Source organism: Ambystoma mexicanum, chromosome 4q (assembly GCF_040938575.1).
Source record: "Ambystoma mexicanum isolate Mex_15411 chromosome 4q, UKY_AmexF1_1, whole genome shotgun sequence".
NCBI lineage: Eukaryota > Metazoa > Chordata > Amphibia > Caudata > Ambystomatidae > Ambystoma > Ambystoma mexicanum.
In genome coordinates this window covers 87,086,096-87,106,413 of record NC_090928.1, presented here as the reverse complement: position 1 = coordinate 87,106,413, position 20,318 = coordinate 87,086,096, and the positions used below count along the sequence as shown (strand labels likewise).

Here is a 20,318-nt window from a genome sequence, read left to right as displayed (position 1 = left end):
TATTCAACATATTAACATTACGAATATTATACCTTCATCTTGTATACTGCACACAATGTTATGTTTCTGATGAGTAGCTTAGTATACTAGATAGAACCCCATAATAGAATGCTATTTATATCAATGCATCGTTCAATGCACTAATTAGGGTATGCTATTTATTGCAATGATCCTTGACACTTGTTTCGCAACATTATAATAAGAATCCCTTGTAGGCATATTTCATGAAAAGTACATACACATGTGATGTCATCAGTGATGTCATCAATGACATTTGTGATGTCATCTTTGATGTGCTGGGTGTTAGTCTTAGCAGTGCACGGTGGTGGCGCGAGTTATGGTTGCTTAGCTTACCATAACTGGCGAATTTCAAGGGTTTTTCGGTTTTACTTGGAACCATAACGTCCCTTTGACAACGTTTTTTCACTGAATTTCATAGGTTTTTAGTAGCGCAACTTAACCACAACGTCCCTTTAACAAAGTTTTTTCACTGAATTTCATAGGTTTTTAGTAGCGCAACTTAACCATAACGTCCCTTTAACAAAGTTTTTTCATTGAATATATATATATCTATGAAACGCTGTGGTATGTTTCTGTACTCAGCTGATGCAATTCTTCAGTTTGCTGCTGACCAAATGCAAACTACACCTCTGTGTGGCATTCCACTTCAACAACAGCTATCATTTTAACAAACTGAATGAGCACGGTTCTACACAGTCACCTTCACCTTCCACTATCACCAACATTTGGGATAATTTCAAGTTACTTCTTTCAAACCCCACTTTTTTTCGCACAGGGCACAGCGGTTCTAGTGTCAATGAGCATTTAATTGCCGGCTCAGCATTTGTCTCTAAAGAGCGAAACGCTGTAGGACAAATGCCCCCTCATGAGCTAAAACTGAAAGTAGGTGCTGTAATTATGTGCTCTAAATATCCTACTATGCAGTCTTAGGCCATCACAGGGACTCTGCAATGGACACTCTGCTATAGAAAAAAGGTTGACAATTATGCATCTACAAAGACACATCATAGAGGCATGTGTAACCGATGGATTAAACTTAGCTACAGTTCTTCTACCGCAAATAACTCTCATTCCATCCGATACAAATTTGCCTTTCAAATTCCAAAAAAGATACTTTCCTATACGTTTAGCCTTTTCATTGACCATTAATAAGTCACAGTGGCAGACTTTTGACAGAATCTGCCTCTTCTTTATGAAACCTGTTTTCAGTCATGGGCAACTATATGTTGCTCTCTCAAGAGTTCGATCATGCAGCTCAGGAAGTGTTGTATCTGAGAATAACGAGATTGTTAATTGTGTTTACAATGAAATACATCAGTGAATAAATAAATAAAAGTGTGATGATATTTGATTAATAACTTTTCAGATATACTAGAACAGTGAATGTTAAGCCGGGTTCAGCTAGTATAATTTAACCTGCCTGTAAATACGTTGCTCCATCGCTTTTGATTCTTTAATATTTAAGCTAAAATATTCCTTTAACATCTTTGTATTCCTTTTTAATAAAGTTTGTGAGGAATTTTAGAACATAATGACATCACGAGATGCAACACAAAATGATCAATAGTTAGGCATGTTATACTACCTCAACACAATTTTATGGAAACAGTGCCACAACAACAAAGAGCGTGCAATATCTAGATGAAAGTGTACAAAGACATTTTGGATATGATTCCTGACGTCAGCTCAACCAAATGGATTTAATGAATTTATGACGTAGAATGTCTTTCTATGACTTGAGAAAATTATTTTTTTAAACTATGTTTTGTAGAGGGATTATAAACACTGGTAACGATGTTGGCATGTACTGTGCTTTATCCACAATGCACTGCATCAAGAGAGATGCAGCTCTGCTGTCAGTGTTCATTGGAACATTGAATTCTGGGAATATTAAGATCAACTCAGCAAACCAGTTTTGTTCGGTGTGGAGCCGTACACGCTTAAGACTCTGATGCTAGAAATAAAAAATGTGGATGCAGATATGGAATGGGTGATGCTCAGTACAATATACTAATTGTGCTTAGTTTGACTTGTTCTGTTTGGTGCAACAGTTGTGGTAATGATATCATTGATGGTAAGTGGTCAGTAGCATTGGAGTGATAGTATACCCAATTTCAGGTGGGCCATGTGACATTTGACTGTAAAAAACACCCCGACTGCATATTGCTGATTTACAACTGGTTGTTAAACTAATGTTGATCAAAAAAGGTTCCACTACCAATCCCCATCACAGAGAAGTATAACATGCTCTAAAAATAAGGGGTAATTACAGCTGTAAATAAGATTAGGTCTCAGCTGGTTTTAAAAAAGACCTATCCGCTAGCAAATATTGCAGTGAAAATGGTGTCATGTGTTACATAAAATGCATGTATTCATGGAGAAGTTTCTTTTTCCTGCCAAGTCTCAGAATGTAATGTTTTTTTGCTGATGGTATTTTTTGCTACTGGATCACTGATGACAGTATTATTTTTTACCACCAGCCCTTAAGTAAGGCTTTGCAAAAAACACTGAAAAATGTGTTCCTTCTGTAGTATTTTTAACACTGGTGGTACACCAGATTGCCACATTTAGGATGACACCAGCTGTAGCATGGGAATGACAGCAGAAAGGTAGTTTACCACCATGAGGGTATTTGAGAAATTAGGCCCTTGTGTTTTTACACTTAAACAAAGCTTTGACCACACAATAATGAGCCATTAATGAACTGGGTAGGAAATCACCTCGAATGAACACCTTCCAGGTGGTTATTATCCATGAATATATTTTGTGTGCTGTATGATGTACCACATGCTGTTCGTGGTTGGTAAGAGAATGCTGCATACTGCAGAAAGGCAGGCATTGTGGCACCCCAAAAAAGTGGAAGCAAAAAGGAGTGCAATGCCCAAATAACAGAACGCTTAAACGTAATCCTAGAGAAAGTAATTAATTACGCACAAAATCATGATTCGTTAAATACCATCCAATCAGTGGGTTACAGATCAATGGTATTTTTGTTTCACAATGAAGAAAGCAAGGCATGCACACGAAACTGACCTTTTGAGAGTATAATTTAGTAAATTGACCATGGTAGAGAAATTGATGTAGTTTACATTGTTTTCAATCAACGCCTTGCTACCAACCGGTTTAGAGAACTGACACCAGACTGATGCTAATTTTGCCAGAAGAGCCATTAAAAATGTTTTTGTTCAACACATTTCTTTGGAATTTAGCAGTCACAATGACACTCGGATACCTCATTCGGAAAATAAAAGATGGTGAACAGTTTTGGACAACAGAGTAACTCAGATGAAGTTGTGTTTAGCTCGTATTGTTAGTTTTCTGCAATCAACGCCTGCATAAACCTGTGCGCTGGGGTGTGGTTTTCTTGATTTTAGGGAGAAAGACTCTCTATTTTTAGGTGGGACTGACGAAAATGGCAGTGGTGAAAATTATGGATGTTCTGAGAAAGCGTTTGGTGCTGATTAAGTTGATTATGGTATCATGTAATTTACACCACACCTTACCTGAGCTATGATAAACATGAAGATAGAACTAACCCATGTGAGCAGAGCTAAAAAAACAAGTACATCTTTTTACTTCTCTCTACATGGCATAGGCATGTGATGTAGGCCACATTTCTTGTCATCCTGTTCTTTACAATCATTCTACAAAGAATGTAAAAATGTGGACTCCTCACTATAAGGTGCAAGTAGTCTCAGACAAGGTGGGTAGCTGGTGTATATTGGTGGCCTGCGTTGTGATATTGTGTTATCTTTCCATGCACCATGGATCACTGAACACTTGCTTTTTGTATTCCCACTAAGGGGAACAGGCAACTGAAGGCTTTTTTTAAAACGTGTTCTTGCGTAGCTCCAATGTGTTGGCACTTCTCTAGAACAGGCAGATTTAAACGATGTGCTAATAAAACTATCATGACGAAATGTGATTATGCCAATACTGTTTTGCTTACATGTTTGGTTTGCAGAGGTCCCTCAAAATAGAGATCTCCTCTTTTCATCTCTGTTGAATTCAAAATGATCCTTTTTTTTCTTTTTGTATTTATTTATTGTGCATTTGTTTAAAACAAACCTTGCACGAAAAATGTAAAACCAAAATAAAGCAACACATAACCTCACAATATACATTCTTAAGTCATTTCATTCCACGATCCTCCACAAAGCCATATTATGTTTCTCAACACATTTCCTTTACGTTTTCTTTTTTTCGTTGGCAGATTTCCAGTAAAGAGCGCGAACTCTCTCAGACATCTTCAAGCGTTGAACAGCTTGACCAGCATATTGCAGTACTGAAATCCAAGCGTGAGCTGCAGCAGTCTCTCCAGGCAGCAAGATGGCAGGAGATCTCGAGCATGGCAAATTCTATGAAGGAACTGACCAAATCCATGACAGACATGGCAGTTAGTTTTGACACATATTAACTATGTGGCCATCAAGATACGATACACACATGATCCAAACATCCTTCTAATGGCTGTACACCCTCATACTCATCTTACTGTGTCATTTCACTGAATAATATTGGCAGAGTAGCCAATCATATGATGGTGCGAGTTTTGGCCACTGTAAATCTCGCAGACATCTAAAAATGCATCTAATTAAAAAAGTTGCAATGGCATGTCCAGTTCCACCCCTTTCCCACTGAGTTTCCTAGCCGCCGACCCTCTGCGTATTCCACTTGGTCCCTTAGATTAAGCCCAGTAGTCTCATTCTCCTCGGGCACCATGCCATTCTTGCTCCCCGTTAGAGCCATCCCAACACCCTTGACCAGTCTGCCTGGAAGCCCTGGTGATCCCCTTGTAGAAAGTAGGTCACCCACTCGAATGCTGCCAAGTTCCACATCTTCCCCACCCATTTGTGTTCCCCGGGGGTTCTCTCGATTTCCACTTCTGCGCCAGGGTGCGTGCCCTCTCCATCAGCATTATTGCGTACAATTTCCTTTCAGCTCTTGTGGATAGGCCCTCCGAGCTAGCCCCCATTCCCTAGCCGCACCAGTCCCTTGTTTCTATTTACTGTTACCCTCAGAGTCATCTCTAAAGCTTTGTAAATTGTAGACCAGTACTTCTCGATCTTTGGGCATTCCCACCAAATATGGCTCCACGTCTCTTCCCTTCCATAGTCCCTCCAGCACATCCCGAGACTGCGTCATAGCTCTTGTTCAGCTTCACCAGGGTCAGATGCCACTGCACCATCAGCTTCACTCACATTTCGTATTTGCTTGATTTTATACAGCTATTTAGAGAATGAGTTTGAATAATGTGTAAAAGTGTAATGCTGAGGCCCCATTATGCCGCAGCCTGAACCATAGATACTGGCATGCTACGTTGAAACTGTTAGATTTTAGTCACAGGGCATGCCGTATACCATAATTAAGCCGAAAAGACAAAGATGAAAGTTTAATGAAGGGTGGTGGAAATAGAAGGCTAGGCCTGATTACGAGTGTCGAGTTATTATCCAAACTTGTTTACTGTATCAGCATGCAGTGATTACCAGTTGGCCTGGTAGGTCTAATTGATTACATGTCATTCAGACCCTATTGCTAATCCACATTTTGGAGTCCCATAGGACTCCATGTCGGGTATGATAATTACAGTATGCAATAATACCGTACCCAGGAATTACCACATGTGGTACTGCTTTTGTGTGGTGGTAAAATTCACCCAACAAGTTCCAAAACGAAATTCATAATTTGGCAGAGTGGTAGCACACCCGGTATTGGCAATTACCGGCTGTGTTACCACCACAGCCTAACTTGTATTCAGGCTCTAGGAAGATTGTCACCACCAATACCATTACATTTGCAACAACGGTCACAAGCCTAAGCCGGCACAATAATGGGTGTAGTACAATGGAATGAAAAGAAGGTTTTGTGTTGACAATATTTGAGATTCACACCAACTGTTCTAGTGTGTTGATACACCACTAGTTTCACCATGCGGGAATCACACTCAGCTTCCCAAATTTTTCACGATTTGAATATAGCTATTGCTCTAAATAAACTGACAAACAAAAAAAATACGTTTTTGGTAGAAATGAGTTTGCTGGCAGCCCATCTCGCCTTTAAATTACGAGAAAATGGTGGCGTTACTAATTCCATTAGAAATGCGCTTCGTAATGTCCAGAAGTCAATCTTGGAGCTTGGCTAATTTCCAAGCATGGACTCGGTGAGATTTTGCCGTTCATTGGTAGACTGATCCCCCTTTTCTCTATATAGCACCCCTGCAAACCAGAGCAATAGTCTCCAGAGCAATCGCATACCCCTTTTAATTCAGAACAGCACTTCTCCTTGTTCAATATTATGATCACCGAAAACCTTATGAATTTTTCACAATATTTACCAATTACAAGAAGAAATGGATGATCTGATTGTTTTCAGCCAGCACACAATGCTTCAGCCCCCCCCATTTATTTGCCTCATGTGTTTCCATGTGTAACCATGCAGGCTTTTCTCCTCAACCATGGAGTAGTGGGACTGATAATCTGTCATGGGTGGTGTTCCAAATGATATAGTCCCAAATCTTCCAAAACAGGTTGGCATAAAATATGTTGTCAGATAAATACCCAAACACCTCTACCAATGAGTGACACACCTTGTAAATGTAGAGTATTATTGAACGGTTTTTTTTATCAGCCTTTCTTATACTTTTCCAGTTCTGATAATAACTTCAATATTATTACATGTCCATGACATATTTATATCATGTACCACTTCATTGCAGAGTATTCCCACTTATAAGCACTGTAATGGTAGGTGCCATTTATACTTCAATTTAATGAACAATTTATAAACTTTACTAGGCCTTCAAAACTGTGTCCTTTAAACTGAACAGAGATGCCTGGGCGGGTGCTTAACTCATAGAGCGATCTTTCCCGGTTGAATGAATACTGCTATTATTGCGGCATGACTATCATGGCGACTTGCTTAATGTGCTAAAACCTGGAGACGATAACCCCACTATCACCATCAAATTTGAAATGTTTACAGTACATTTTAGGCATCTGAGAGTGTGATCCTGATCTCTTTTTCTGTTGTGCAGTTTTATATGCACATGCTCACACATTGTTGTTTCTGGCTCACTACGTCTGAAAAAAACATTACTAGGCATTTCAGTGTCTTGTTGCCTCTGTGGCGTGTTCAGCATTAATAGAAGAAGAAAGTGCTAAAGAGAAGGTGTGAGGAAAAGGGAAAAGGTAATGGAAAAAAGGTCAGGCAGACCAGTGCCTAGGTGACCCTGGGCAGGATCGGATGGTGGAAGGATGAACAAGACAGTGGCAAGGAGGTTACCAACAGTTCAGAGAGGCGAAGGATAAGAAGTCAAGGATACGCTCAGCCCATCCCAAGCACCCTCTCTAGCCTTTCCTGCCAGCAATAACCAACAAAGTGTTCACCCACAAAGCAGCTATTAGAGTAGGTCAAGGGTTATTAGACCCTGAAAAGCCTGCATCTAAGTTAGACAAAGGAAGAATTATCGGGAACCCTGCAACCCCAAAACGAAAGAAGAAAAGGAAGTAAGGCAACCTGTGAAATCTAGAGACTGGGACATTGGCTCCAAAGCCCTGGAGAACCAACTACCCACATCTAGTGTGAGAGACAATTCTTTGGGAGATGATCATCCTGATTTTGCTGGTTTTTCGTTTCTTGGAGAGAGTTCCAAGTTGTCACACTTCAGAGGACTGACACTTATATACAGTCCCCCAAATAAAGCTTGTGAAGTGACAACCTTAGTCTTTCTCTTCTCGGCCTCCTGGATCTCTCTCTCTCTCGCACCTTCTCAGTCTTTCTCACTCAAGCCTCTTCAGTCTTTCTCTTCATATTCTCCATATTCTCGTAGGTCTTTATCTTTCTATACTCTTGGGTGTCGCCTCCATCCTCTTATCTACTTCTCATCCAAGCCTATTTGTCCCTCCTTTGGATCTCCTGTCTGGTGCTTCCACTGCTTCTGTGCTCTCATCCAGCTGTTTATCAAATGACCCCCGTCTCTAGACTGCCACAGCCTTCTATTGCATGCCCTTCCTTTAATTCGGGCCTTGACATTGCCTTCCAACCTCTCTGTGACTTAAGGGAATGCCTATGTTTCTTCCCATGCCATTGGTATAGAGTTGTCTTGATTAGCCCTACCCCTGGGCTGGCTTGTAGTTTTTATTTTGTTGAATTGATTTTTATTACTTTTTTTTAACGTACAAAGTAAACATTTATATTGAGCATAGAAATTGATACAGCCAATCATACATTGCGTAAATAGTCAGGTTTCGATTAAACATAGCCAATATAGTGAACATGAAACATCTGTAATGTAGATAACTACATTTTAAAAATAAAACTAAATCACAATAGAAAAATTCTCATTAAAGTTCTCCAAATTATGCCAGCTTAGATGAGATAAGCACATTAATAGGGGGTATAATGATACATAAATAATATCGTTTAATTTAAAATACAAACAACACAGATATAAGGGGAGTTACACAGAAGGTGGATACGTAGCAATATACATTAAAATAAACATCTGGATTTATGAATTAATATAATCTTAATCATGTGATCAAATTAGCTTCTTTTCGCAGATGTATTATAAAATGATAAATAATTAGTAAACAAATGCCATTTCATTTCATATTTTGCTCAGACATCAGGTGTGTTAGCAGCACATTTTGCTAGTCCATTGACACTACAGATGTTATTTCACCACCCATTAACAGTGATTTTACTAAATAGTTTTTAGTTGGTGGTCATTAATGTAATAACTAATATAATAAACAGCATAAATAACAAAGGCGTTGTTGCTTTCATTTAGATTTAGAGCAAGGCTACCTAGTAAAATTTTGTATAGTGATAGAAGAGTAAACACTTGGAAAACACAGTGGAGATACTTCTATACTTGTAACCAAAATGCATTAATGCATACCCATACTTGTAACCAAAATGCATTAATGCATACACATTCCAAAAGCATGTGCTCAAATGAACCAACATTTCCCATCCTCTGTTGCACTTGACTTAGATAGCTTTACAGGGGTGACATAAGCTCTATGCATACAGAAAAGTATAGTTTGGGAAATATTAGCAGACGTTGACAGAGATGTAACCTTTTTTCCAAATAGAGAACCACATGTCAGTATGAAACTGTGCACCACAGTCCATTTCCCACTGATCCTCTGAGGACCATTTGATTCCTGGTGTATGATTATGGAATACTAATCTATATGCACTTCGAGTTAGACTTAGAATGACACAATCTATACTCATCTCGGGAAGAATATTTTCTGCAAAGGAATTCATGATAGCCAGATGTTGACATAGATATTTGAGTTTAAACTCCTTAAAAGTGATATAATCTCAATGTCAGAAAATAAGATAATTAATACATTTGACACCTTCACGCAACCATGATTTCCAGAAAATAGATCTACCATTGACTAGGATATTTTTATTGTATCATTTGTATGGGGAAAACATATTGGATAATTTAACATCCAACATGAATGGGAACTCTGGTATTAGATCTAGTTAGAGCAATAGATTTAGAATATTTATAGGCTTTTCGATTGAAACTATAATTTGTATCTGTCAGAGAGGGGGAGGGGGATTACACAAACCCTTTTTCAACAGATAGCCAGATAAAGTGGTTAATATGACATCGGGTATAAACCAATTTTGAACATGCTTCAAGACAAATGAAGCACAGATAGTCTGGAGATCTAACAACACCTTTATCATAATCATTCTTCAATTTACTAAGAGCAGTTAGCTTCCGTTTATTTTTCCCCTTAGAAAATCTAGCAGAATCATATTGATTGATCTAGAAAAAGATACCGGTAATGGAACAGGCAGAATTTGTAGATAAAAGAATATAATAGGTGAGAGCATTATTTTAATTGATTCTAACCATCCCTACTAGGTTACAAATAATGGGGAACATGTACCAATGGAAGTTTAGTGAGTAGGTTATTAGTGTTAAGTTTAACTGTTGTGTTAAGTGACGACGAGATACTGACCCCTAAATACTTAATAGAATTCCGGCACCATTTCTGCCCATACATGTCTAATTCATCTTTAACACATTGCGCGTTTAGAGGCAAGATTTCCTACTTTTCTTTATTTAATTTAGAACCTGGAAATGCCTTCAGGATGTCCAATAGTTTAGGGAGGGCTTTATTTGGGTTTTTCATAAAAATGAGCATGCCGTCCACATATGCGGCCAGGTTAATCTTACATTTTCCACAGTGACTACCATAGATCCAACCTTCATATCTAAGGAGTTCCAACAGCGATTCCAGTGATAAAATACATAAAATGGGGGATAAAGGGCAATCTTGTCTCATTCCATGTGTTAGTTGGAACTAGGTTGAGGTTTGACCTTTCATGAAGTTACAAGGTCTCGGTACTGAGTATAATAGTTTAACTAATGAGATAATGAGATAAGCCCATTTCCACAGCCGTGCCATCCTAAGGTTTGAAACATATAATCCGACTCCACAAGCAAAAGCTTTTTCAGTGTTGAGACCTACAGCTATATAGGCATCTTTGGGTTGTTTTGTAGCTAGTTATGATATGTAACAAGTCACAAAAGAGTCTTGTGTTAGACGACATGACACTGCCTCTCACAAATCCCAGATGATCTGGTTTTATCAATCCGGGGAGATGTATTGTATTTGCTAACATTTTAGCAAAAATCTTGCAGTCTTTATTAATAAGAGATATTGGTCTATCATTTTTCAGTGAATCACAATCCTTGTCAGTTTTGGGGATCATAATAATGCTTCAGCAAAAGTACCAGATGATTTACCTGCTTTGCTGAAAGAGGAAAACAATTGTTCTTAGGGGCAAAATTAGTAGCGAAATGGACAGAAAAGTCAATGGATAGGCCCAACCAGGACAGGTGCTTTACCTTTTTTTTTTAAGGTCTTTAATTGCCCGGTAAATCTCATTGATATGTATAGGAGTTTTCAAGAAATGTAAGTCAACTGGGGAGAAGGATTTTCTACCCACTGTTTGAAAGAAAGACTTGCAGTCTGCTTGAGAATTATTATGTTTGGAAGAGTAGAGTGATTCCCAAAATGTCCTTAACACCTCTATAATATCTTAATCCGAAAATACAGGAATACCATGTCAATTTTTAATAAATTAGATTTTTAGATAAATGCAAGTGATTTACTTGCCTTATTAGAAGTTTGACATATTTGTTATTATTATTTTAGAATTACCCCAGACTTTTGTTCTGATAATTTTTATTAATAAGACATCTGAGTGATATTATGTTGTGAAATATGTTTTCTTGCGGATTCTGGTTGTATGTTTTGTCTAGTTTACTGAGATTGCCATACAGATTATCTAGTTCCCTTTTCTGTCCTTCTAACATAGTAGATCATATGCCCCCTCAGAGCTGATAGTAGGCATCCCAGTTATTCGCACTGAGGTATTTTCATTTTTATTGATTTCAAAGAATTATTGATGGAAGGACTGATAAAATAGCTCCAAATCTCTATCTTGTATTAGAAAGTTGTTGAACCTTCATCTATTTGTTAATGTTTGAATATCTTTAAAATCAAATGTTGCTATAACAGGGGCATGATCTGATATGATGTTTCTTTCTATTCTAGAATTGATGATCGTGTTAGATAGGGTCTTGGTGACACAAATATGATTGATACGTGAATGGGTGATATAGGGTGCAAGATGTAGTCAAATTACACAGGTTATGCAAGTCACCATGATTCTAGCATCTCTGTTTCAGACATGCATTGAGTACATTCTATATGGCTTTTACAGTTCTTAAAATACATTTAGGCCTTCTATCTAAAAAAGGATGCATAATATCATTAAAGTCGCTACACACTATGACATTTGGTAGATCTGATTGCAGTATATGTTTTTCTATTTTAATCCAAAATTCGGCATCCGAGTTCGTAGGGCCATAAATATTAAGTATGGAAATAATGTGTAAATTAATTTGTATCTTGGCTAATATCCATCTTCCTTTCTCATTGGATTCATTACGCAGGATATTATAATTCATCTTTTTGTTAAGATGGCCACCCCATTGCATTTCCTGTCCGCTTTGCTTACATTAACATCACCCACCCAAAACTGTTTCAGCTTCTTTCATTTGGGTAAAGACAAATGGGTTTCTTGAATACATGCGTTGGCGGGATTACATTTGTCTAGGCACACCAGTCTTTTCTCTCTCTTAATAGGGTGATTGATCCCTTTGTTGTTCCATGCGATACACTTAAATGCCATCAGAAACAACCATCATGGGACTGCTGACAGATTTTGATGTACAAAGCACTGAAGCAATCGAACAGGTGATAGAAACATTACTTCTGCATTTAAACCGTAGCAATTTAGTTAGATAGCAGAGGACACAGGTGGAAAGAGGATAAACAAGATGCAAAAGACAACCTGCCTGCATTTCATTTGCATAACGTCTGACAGTAAAAAAAAGATGTTAGAATACAGTGATTCCCAAGGGGGATCAGATCAAAAAAAGAATAAAAGTTATGAACTGTCAAGAATGCAGAAAGTCATCGGGGTAGATAGCGCCACGTATTTGTATTTGTATTTTGTTTATTTATATAGCGCACAAGGCCCGAGGGCAACCAGGCGCATTATTTAGTTACAGGCATGTTACATACAGACACAATATTTACCTTAAAATATACAAAATATACATGGTTACAGACACAATATTTACATTAAAATATACAGAATATACATGATACATAAATAATGGTGTGCAGGTTACACAGGCTGAGCAAGATATAAAGTCAAGATATAATGCAAAAACGGCCTATGATGCTGAGATGAATGTTCCAGTCAAGGTCATGCCTAGTCAAGGGTGGACAGCCAAACTTTGGCCTTACGCTTGAAGACAGGGAACGAGGGTATGAAGCGGACACAAAACAAGAAAAAAGCCACCACCAAACTCACTCTGCATCCTCTATTATAGAACAAGAGTAACAATAATTCCACCTGAACCAGTGCCATTATACATCAGAAGTTTATATCTCATGTGATTTGAGATGATGAAGGCTGTTGACCGTTTGAGGGCAACGATGTACCCATATGATCCATTTGAGAGACCTGATGAAATAATTTAAGTCAGATGGCTCATCAAAGATGTTAAGTTTTCCCTTTAATGGTAACCTTAAAAGTGCTTGGGTGAACCAAACCGAATCTTGTATCATGCTGTCTAATGCTGGCCGATATAACAGAAATTCTTTTTGGCGTTAAGCCGTCTAGTTAGAAACATCATGTGAGATATAAATTCTGTGACTATTACAAACAAGCTGATTAATCTATTTTGCTTTCTTAATAATTAGCTCTTTATATAGTCAGGGCTACAGAGGATAAAGATTAAGGAGCTTTGGTATCATCTGCTTTAAGCATAGGATTGCATCATCTCCCCCGCAGCCCTCAGGAAGGCCCGTAATCTGCAGGGTGTTCCTACGGCCTCTTTTTCTCAGGTTACTCATTCTGTTTTTGAAGTTCCTTAACCATTCTCTCTAATATACCAATCTGTATAGCTACATCCGCCGCCTCACTGATTCTTCTTTTCACCTCATCAATCTGGGCCTCAAACATAGACCAACAATCGTCCAGTTGTTGCAGTTTATTATTAGTGGCTCCCATGAAGGGTTTCAAAGCCTGTATCTCGATTAGAATTGCTTCCATGCTGGATACGTGCAATGGAGGTAGGGAGTCACTTTTCGTCCTTTTTAGTGCAGTTATGGATGGGCCCGAAGATGAACTATCTTAAGAAGCAGCGCCTTTTGAGTTTTTGTTGGATGCCATAGTGATTAAACCACTATACTTTTTGGAGAGTTGGCAGATATATCCTTGTTTGAGCAGGGTGTCTTCGCAGACCACATACAACTAGGCTTTCTAAGAAAATCCCTGTACTAAAATATTTCCTAATGATATTACAGTTATCGCAGCTCACTAGGATACTTGCAGAAGAAACAGAGTTCAGCCTCTTATTATTTTATATCCACTTACGGAAAATAGCATAGTTTCACACACAGACCTATGGCCTCGATGAACACACGCAGCTGTATCTTTACCTCAGATGTCGGGAAGGAAAGGGAAGTCTGCCTCGGTCATCTGAGCTGCCCCTCATCATTTGCCATTCGTCCCAGTAAGCACCATAAAACTTGGTCAGTGCATCCACATTATGTTTGTGATTCTGAAATGAGCTCCATACAGACTTACGCTTGATAATGTAGGTTCCTGTTGCAATATATGGTTACATGAGATGGGAGGGAGATTGATTAGGCTGCCATTACCTCGGGAGCCACGCCACAGCCATGTAGCCTAGCAGGTCTTCTATGTAGGTGTTTGGAGATCTTGTGAGGTGACTGGTTCAATGGTCCCTGTTTCTGCCTAAGATCTGGTGTTGCTTTTTCTCCCTGTGATTATGGATGGAAATTGTGCACTTGTGCGAGGGGAGTAAAGATTGTAGGTGCCACCGGCTCCGTAGGACCAGCCCTCATCTATTCCTTTGACAGGACAAGGGTTTTTAAGGTAGCAATGTGACACGCTCCTTCCTCCCCTATGTGGCATGGTAAGGGTCCTGAGGGGATTCCCTCCACACCTGGGCTCAGCATCACAAGGCTTGCTGCTGCACCCAGCTTTGTCAAGCAGGGGACAACCACACAGAGGATATGCTGAGCCACTGGATGGGCATACAGATTTAGTATTTGCCTGTACGCAGTCCATTTTCATTACTGAAAGACCGCATCAGATATTCACTGTGACCAGTAAAGATTGTGGTGAGTTACTCTTTCACCAGTCCCTTGTAAATATGGTCCCTTAGAAATTATTCTTCTTGGTTTGGTTCAAGCTACCCTGTAGATAAGCAAGTGGATTTGGCACTCACTTCACTCAGCAAGTGATTACGTTAGGGAACATTGTAGATCCAGAGTACCACCCGATCATTTTCTGATTACCAACCACCACTACTTTTTTTTGTTTATGACAAAGAGGCGAGGGGAGTGTTCTGTAATCCAGTTGTTAATTGAGTTTGCCAAAGAGGAGTTTTCTGGAACGGTTAGTATGAATGTCTGCCCTGATGGCCAGGGTTGGTTTTAGTGTTCTGAAGTTGGTGGGGAGGTGATATTGGTTTTGGCTCTGCTTGTCATGAAGGTGTAAAAGATCCGATGCTGGGCTCCTTGTTGCCTGTGCAAACCTTTTGTTGGCCAAAATCTGGAATCCGAGGCATAGTGGATGTGCTGCATAGTAATGGCCCTGCATCATCCAGTAGACTACTCCGGGGTGAAGCTGGTTTGTGAAGGCACTGATCATGTCACATTGGATGTCCCAGGTGTGAGCAAAAAGCAGCCGGATGTAGTGCCAACACCACTGTTAGGTGGAACATGGGTGATATGTGATCACACAGAAGTGTGGTCATTACATGTTTGAATATAAAGTCAACAGTATGCCTAGAATGAGGGATCGGATGATTGATCAGCACTAAGGGTGGTAGTGGATTGCATTCAGTCTGTGGTTTCTTTCAGTCAAATGAAATTTGATTTTAAGTAATCAATTTTAGTTTGGCTGAACAGTAAGTTGTCTGTTGTTGTAAACGTTCATGGTGATAAGTGTGTGCTTTAGGCCTATTGATATGACAACCAATTTATAACTTTCTGCCTGATATTGGATTTGCTTATCTGAAAGTATGGGGTGAATTAAGATGCCATACAAGGCTGTAAGTCTCACATTTTTTTCCTGCCACTTTTTAAAGCTGTGAATGAGGAATAAGGTAATTTGAAACTGGCAGGGCCCGTTCAAATGAAGCGCATGATTGGGATACTGAAAACAGTGTGTTCTATAAGTTGCACATATTCTGAAGTAAGTTTCTTGATCATAGCCTCAGTTGCATTTGTTTAGAGATCACATCATTGTTCCTTGGGGACCTTCTTCAGTTTATGATGATGCAAGGCTAGATATTTTGACTTAAGAAATGATGCCTGCATAGTGTGCTACTTCACTGTTTGCCTACTAAGTATTGCAGGCTGCATAATAATAGATCGAGGTATGGTGAGTGAGGGGTCGAAATGGTATACAACAACACGGAATCTGTAAAATACTGAGCTATGTACATGCCCCAATTTCTATATATTTGTGAAAGTGTGTTTGTATGTTCAGGGTTGGCTCCAGCACCATAACAGTTGGTGGGCTGAAATGTTGGCCCAAGGTCGGCATACCAGTCTGGGGTGCACTGGCGATAGTGACATTTGACAAACCCCACCCTTTCGCCCTGTGCTATCAGTATAGGCATATTCATGAGATTGCTGATATTTTTGCGATTGTTGGCTCAGCCTCACAACAGTTGGTGGGATGAAATTTTGGGCCAAGACCGGCATACCAGTCTGGGGTGTACTGGTGATGGTGAAATCTGACCAACCCCACCCAGTCACCCAGTCACCCTGCACTCTGTGCTATCAGTATAGGCAATTTTGGGAGATTGACAATTTTGTGACTTTTCCAATAATAGAAAGTTAGGACAATAGGTCGGCATACCAGTCTGGGGTGTCCTTGCGATAGTGACATTTGACCAACCCCACCCATACGCCCTGCTAAAGGGTGGAGAGGGGTCTGGTACTGTGCTATCTGTATAGGCAATTTTGGGAGATTGCCGATTTTGCAATTTTTCAAAACTGGGATGTTATAACACAATAAACATACACAAGAATATAGCAGACCCCCACTTGCATGTCAGCTACAGACCTGTGCAATGCCGGGTGGTACCGCCAGTTGAAAATAATGGGCTTGGGGGAGCTCTTGAAGAGGAATCGCTGGAAGAATGCCAGTTGGGATGTTAATTGCTGGGAAGACCCACTGAAAATGTGGCAGTCACTTAAACAGTAGGGGCATGTACATTTGTGGATGCGGTTAATGTGTGGTCACTGTGCCATATTAAAGATGGCTGCCTGCAGTGATACTTCACTGTACTAGTTGCAGGACCTTAGTGCTGGCATTCATAAATAGCTTCCACACTTGTCAAGTCAGGGGCATGGACATGGTTAGTTGTTCACATCATGCTCACCATGTTGCTTCTAGGCTCCTAGCCTCTGCATGGTGGCATTCTTAATTATTCTCAATGGCAGATGTCATCAGTAGGAGTGGGGTGTTGGCCACTGCTTCTTTCCCCCACAGATGGAGGTCCCTTAGCTGTGCTTGCATGATGGGGCTCTGATGCCCATACCGAATCAAAGCTGAACCCACTCCAAGGCAGGATTAGAACATTCCTCCAGGCAGTACAACAGCACAGAGTGCCAGACAAATGTGGGGCGCGCCATAGGAAGTTCACTAACCAGTGACACATATGACGAGTGTTGTAAGGGCACACTAGAGGCAGAAAGTGGAACACAACACACCAGCAACATGCATGCTATACTGAATCCTTTCGAAGGCTCCAGCCATGAATATAGGTTACTGTGTTTTAGGATGGCAGGCGCAGGAAACCAAGTAGTCCATCAGATTACTTTTTTTCAATCTCTAGGAAAACACTCAGAGACCAACCAGAGCTGCCAGAGTGTGGTGTGAGAAAGAGTGCTTGATTGTTCTGAATGGTGATTGAAGCCAGCACAATGATTAACAAGATGATCGAGAGCTGATTTCAGTTATCTTTGACCCTTGACCATCTTGGTCTCGCAATGAACAAAATGGCTGACAACTGTTTTCATTATGTAACCATCAGAAAAATAGCTTTGTCCCCATTTAGATCAAGCACAATCTAAAAAGAACACAGTAAATTATAAATTCTTTCATAGAGACACAACTATATGTGAATGGGGTATCTCATAGGAAACAGACAGTCTTATCTATTTGGGCCTACTGGTGGTACCTTAGGCAGCTGCTTAACATATAAATGCCTTGAGGAAGAACCGGTCTTGAATGAGAGGTTTATTTTAATGTACTTTTTGCCTTCCTCTTTATCTTTGGCTGATTCTATATTTATTTTCCAGCCTGTGTTGTATTAGCTGTATATTTGTGGCCATCTTATTGTGGCTGTCTTATATTGGCCAAAACAACTGACAGAGACCAAAGGTAATGGACAGAACTGCTGATAGATACTTCTAACCAGGGTTAATTACATAGTCAATATTTATGTTAATACAAAATTCATGACAACCGTGGTGATCTCAAGGTAATGCAAAAATCTTCATACAAAAACACCTAGTAATAAATAGTGTCACCAACTCCATGCAACCTATTTGATCAGGCGTACTCATTCACACTTCTCATTCAATGTAACTCATCTGTGCTGGCCTATACTAGTATAAAGGCTAAACAACCATGATTTGCCAAATTACATGCACCCCATATGTCTACAAATGTATATTTTCTGTTACACAACAAAGTGTTGTCACAAGGAGGATCGAGCCCATACCAGGTACCCTTAGTATAGTTTATATTGTCTGATATTGGCTCCTTTAAACCTTCACTATGCTGGAAGGATGCCAACTAAATCCCATGGATAAACTTCACAGAGGATAACATCAGTCTTGACTGGTGGGCCTATCTTAGAGATGATATTACTAGTCTAAACAGTGCCTATGTATCATGCCATTACTTAGCTTAGAGGCTCAGCATAGATGGATCACAGTTGAAAACAAGCATTGACAATGCCAACAGTTTGGGCTTTTGTGTAGACTTTTGTGTAGGCATGGGAAAGGTACTTGCCAGGCACTGCCATAGTAGTATCCGTTGGTAGCCTGTGCAAAATGGTGCTGGTACCTGGGCATCTAATAGCAGTGCCTGGCAAATGCCTAATATTTATACACAAGCCAAAACTGTTGGCTTTACCAGTGCTTGTATGGAAGAGGACTCGGTGAAGGACACACAGAGTGCTTATACATCGAGTGGCTGGAGGCAACTTGGTTGAGACATTTTCATTACAACAGTAGCAGGTTTATAACTTCAATAAAGTCATTAACTCTCAGAAGACTGCTTTGGAAAAACACTGGAAGGCACGTTGAGTGCAAAGTTTGATAATAAGGCTTGATTAAAGCAAGCCCAATGAGGAGGCGTTTTGGGCGGAAAGGGTGGGAGCTGGGTGGGAATCCCCATGGGTATTAGCATGGCCATGGGAGTCGATGAGTGGGCAAATAACCGAACAATACCTAGAAGCTGTGTGTCCCTCCTCATCTGCCTTTTCTCCCTATTTGTACTCTAATGCAATAGATTAGGCTTATAGGTGTCGCAAGTGACACCTAATAGCCCAAACTAAAAATGCCACATTCAGAGACTATTTACCCGCTTACATCTTCCAGTTCTTAATTATGAGATAGTCACTCATAAAGGAAGACTGTCTGGTGTAAATTGTATCCTATGAATGGTGTATTTTGTTTTGTTCCCACTGTCAGAAGAAAAGGTGTATGATTTGTGAGAAAGGCAATTCCGATGTTATGTACAGTGGTTTCCATATCTGTCTCTCTGTATTCATGTATAACTTACGTGGACAATTTAGTGCACAAAATGTAGTTTGTAAACGCCAAAAGTGTGCCAATTGCCATTTACCTTGTATGATTTACAAATACACGCTCACATTTTACTTTACCTTTCCTGGATGTGCCTTCACTATGTCACTCTAATTACACACTGCATAACATATTTTATTGAGTGACATAAAAAAGTAGTCCTAATATAAAAAATATTGTTTAGGCTCTGCCAAGTGTATAGAGTAAATAAACACATACATTTATTTTACATATTTAACCATTATGTCCTTGATCTGTGAAGTTTAAATAAAATCTCTGTTCAACAAACTGAACATCCACAACAATCATTGTTTGTGTTGCTTTGTACATTTCAAAAGGAATCAGGAATATTATGTATTTTTTTAAATTATCAATAAAAGTGTCACCTAAGAAAATGTCTGTGTTTACCTGTTTATTGTGAGTCCTGTCTCTAATTTAGGTAATAGTCGAAGGGATCAATGAATTCACTTATTTTTACTACAAGGACCATTTAACTGTTACTACTCACACTTTCACTGCTATCTCTACAGAAAATCAGCTACAGTATTTCTGTCCAAGCTGAGCATGCTTGAGGCAAGCCAAAGCCTTACCGCAACACTCAACCAAAACTGACTACCACTGGTCCAACATTTCCAGTCTAAAGTTGTAAGACAAACACTACATAACCAACAGGGACCAAGGCAACTGCATGTCAAAATCAGTGTTTCTATTCGCAGCACCACACTAAGAGAACACATGCAGAAAATCAAACAAGGAAGCAAGCAAGCAAGCAAGCAGCAGTGACTGCAGGGGTCTGCAACGTGCAGCTCTACACAG

At 39.6% G+C, this 20,318-nt stretch overlaps 1 protein-coding gene across 1 annotated transcript in view; it reads left to right on the top strand.

Moving 5' to 3' along the window:
- The window catches only part of LOC138467483 (interaptin-like), a 672,097-nt gene extending 652,200 nt beyond the window's left edge, over nt 1–19,897 (top strand). Inside the window, exon 8 of the mRNA XM_069607521.1 lies at nt 4,235–19,897. Coding sequence (XP_069463622.1) covers nt 4,235–4,438 — 204 coding nt within the window. The 3' untranslated portion in view covers nt 4,439–19,897. The remainder of the gene's footprint in view (nt 1–4,234) is intronic.
- The last annotated feature ends 421 nt before the right edge of the window (nt 19,898–20,318 follow it).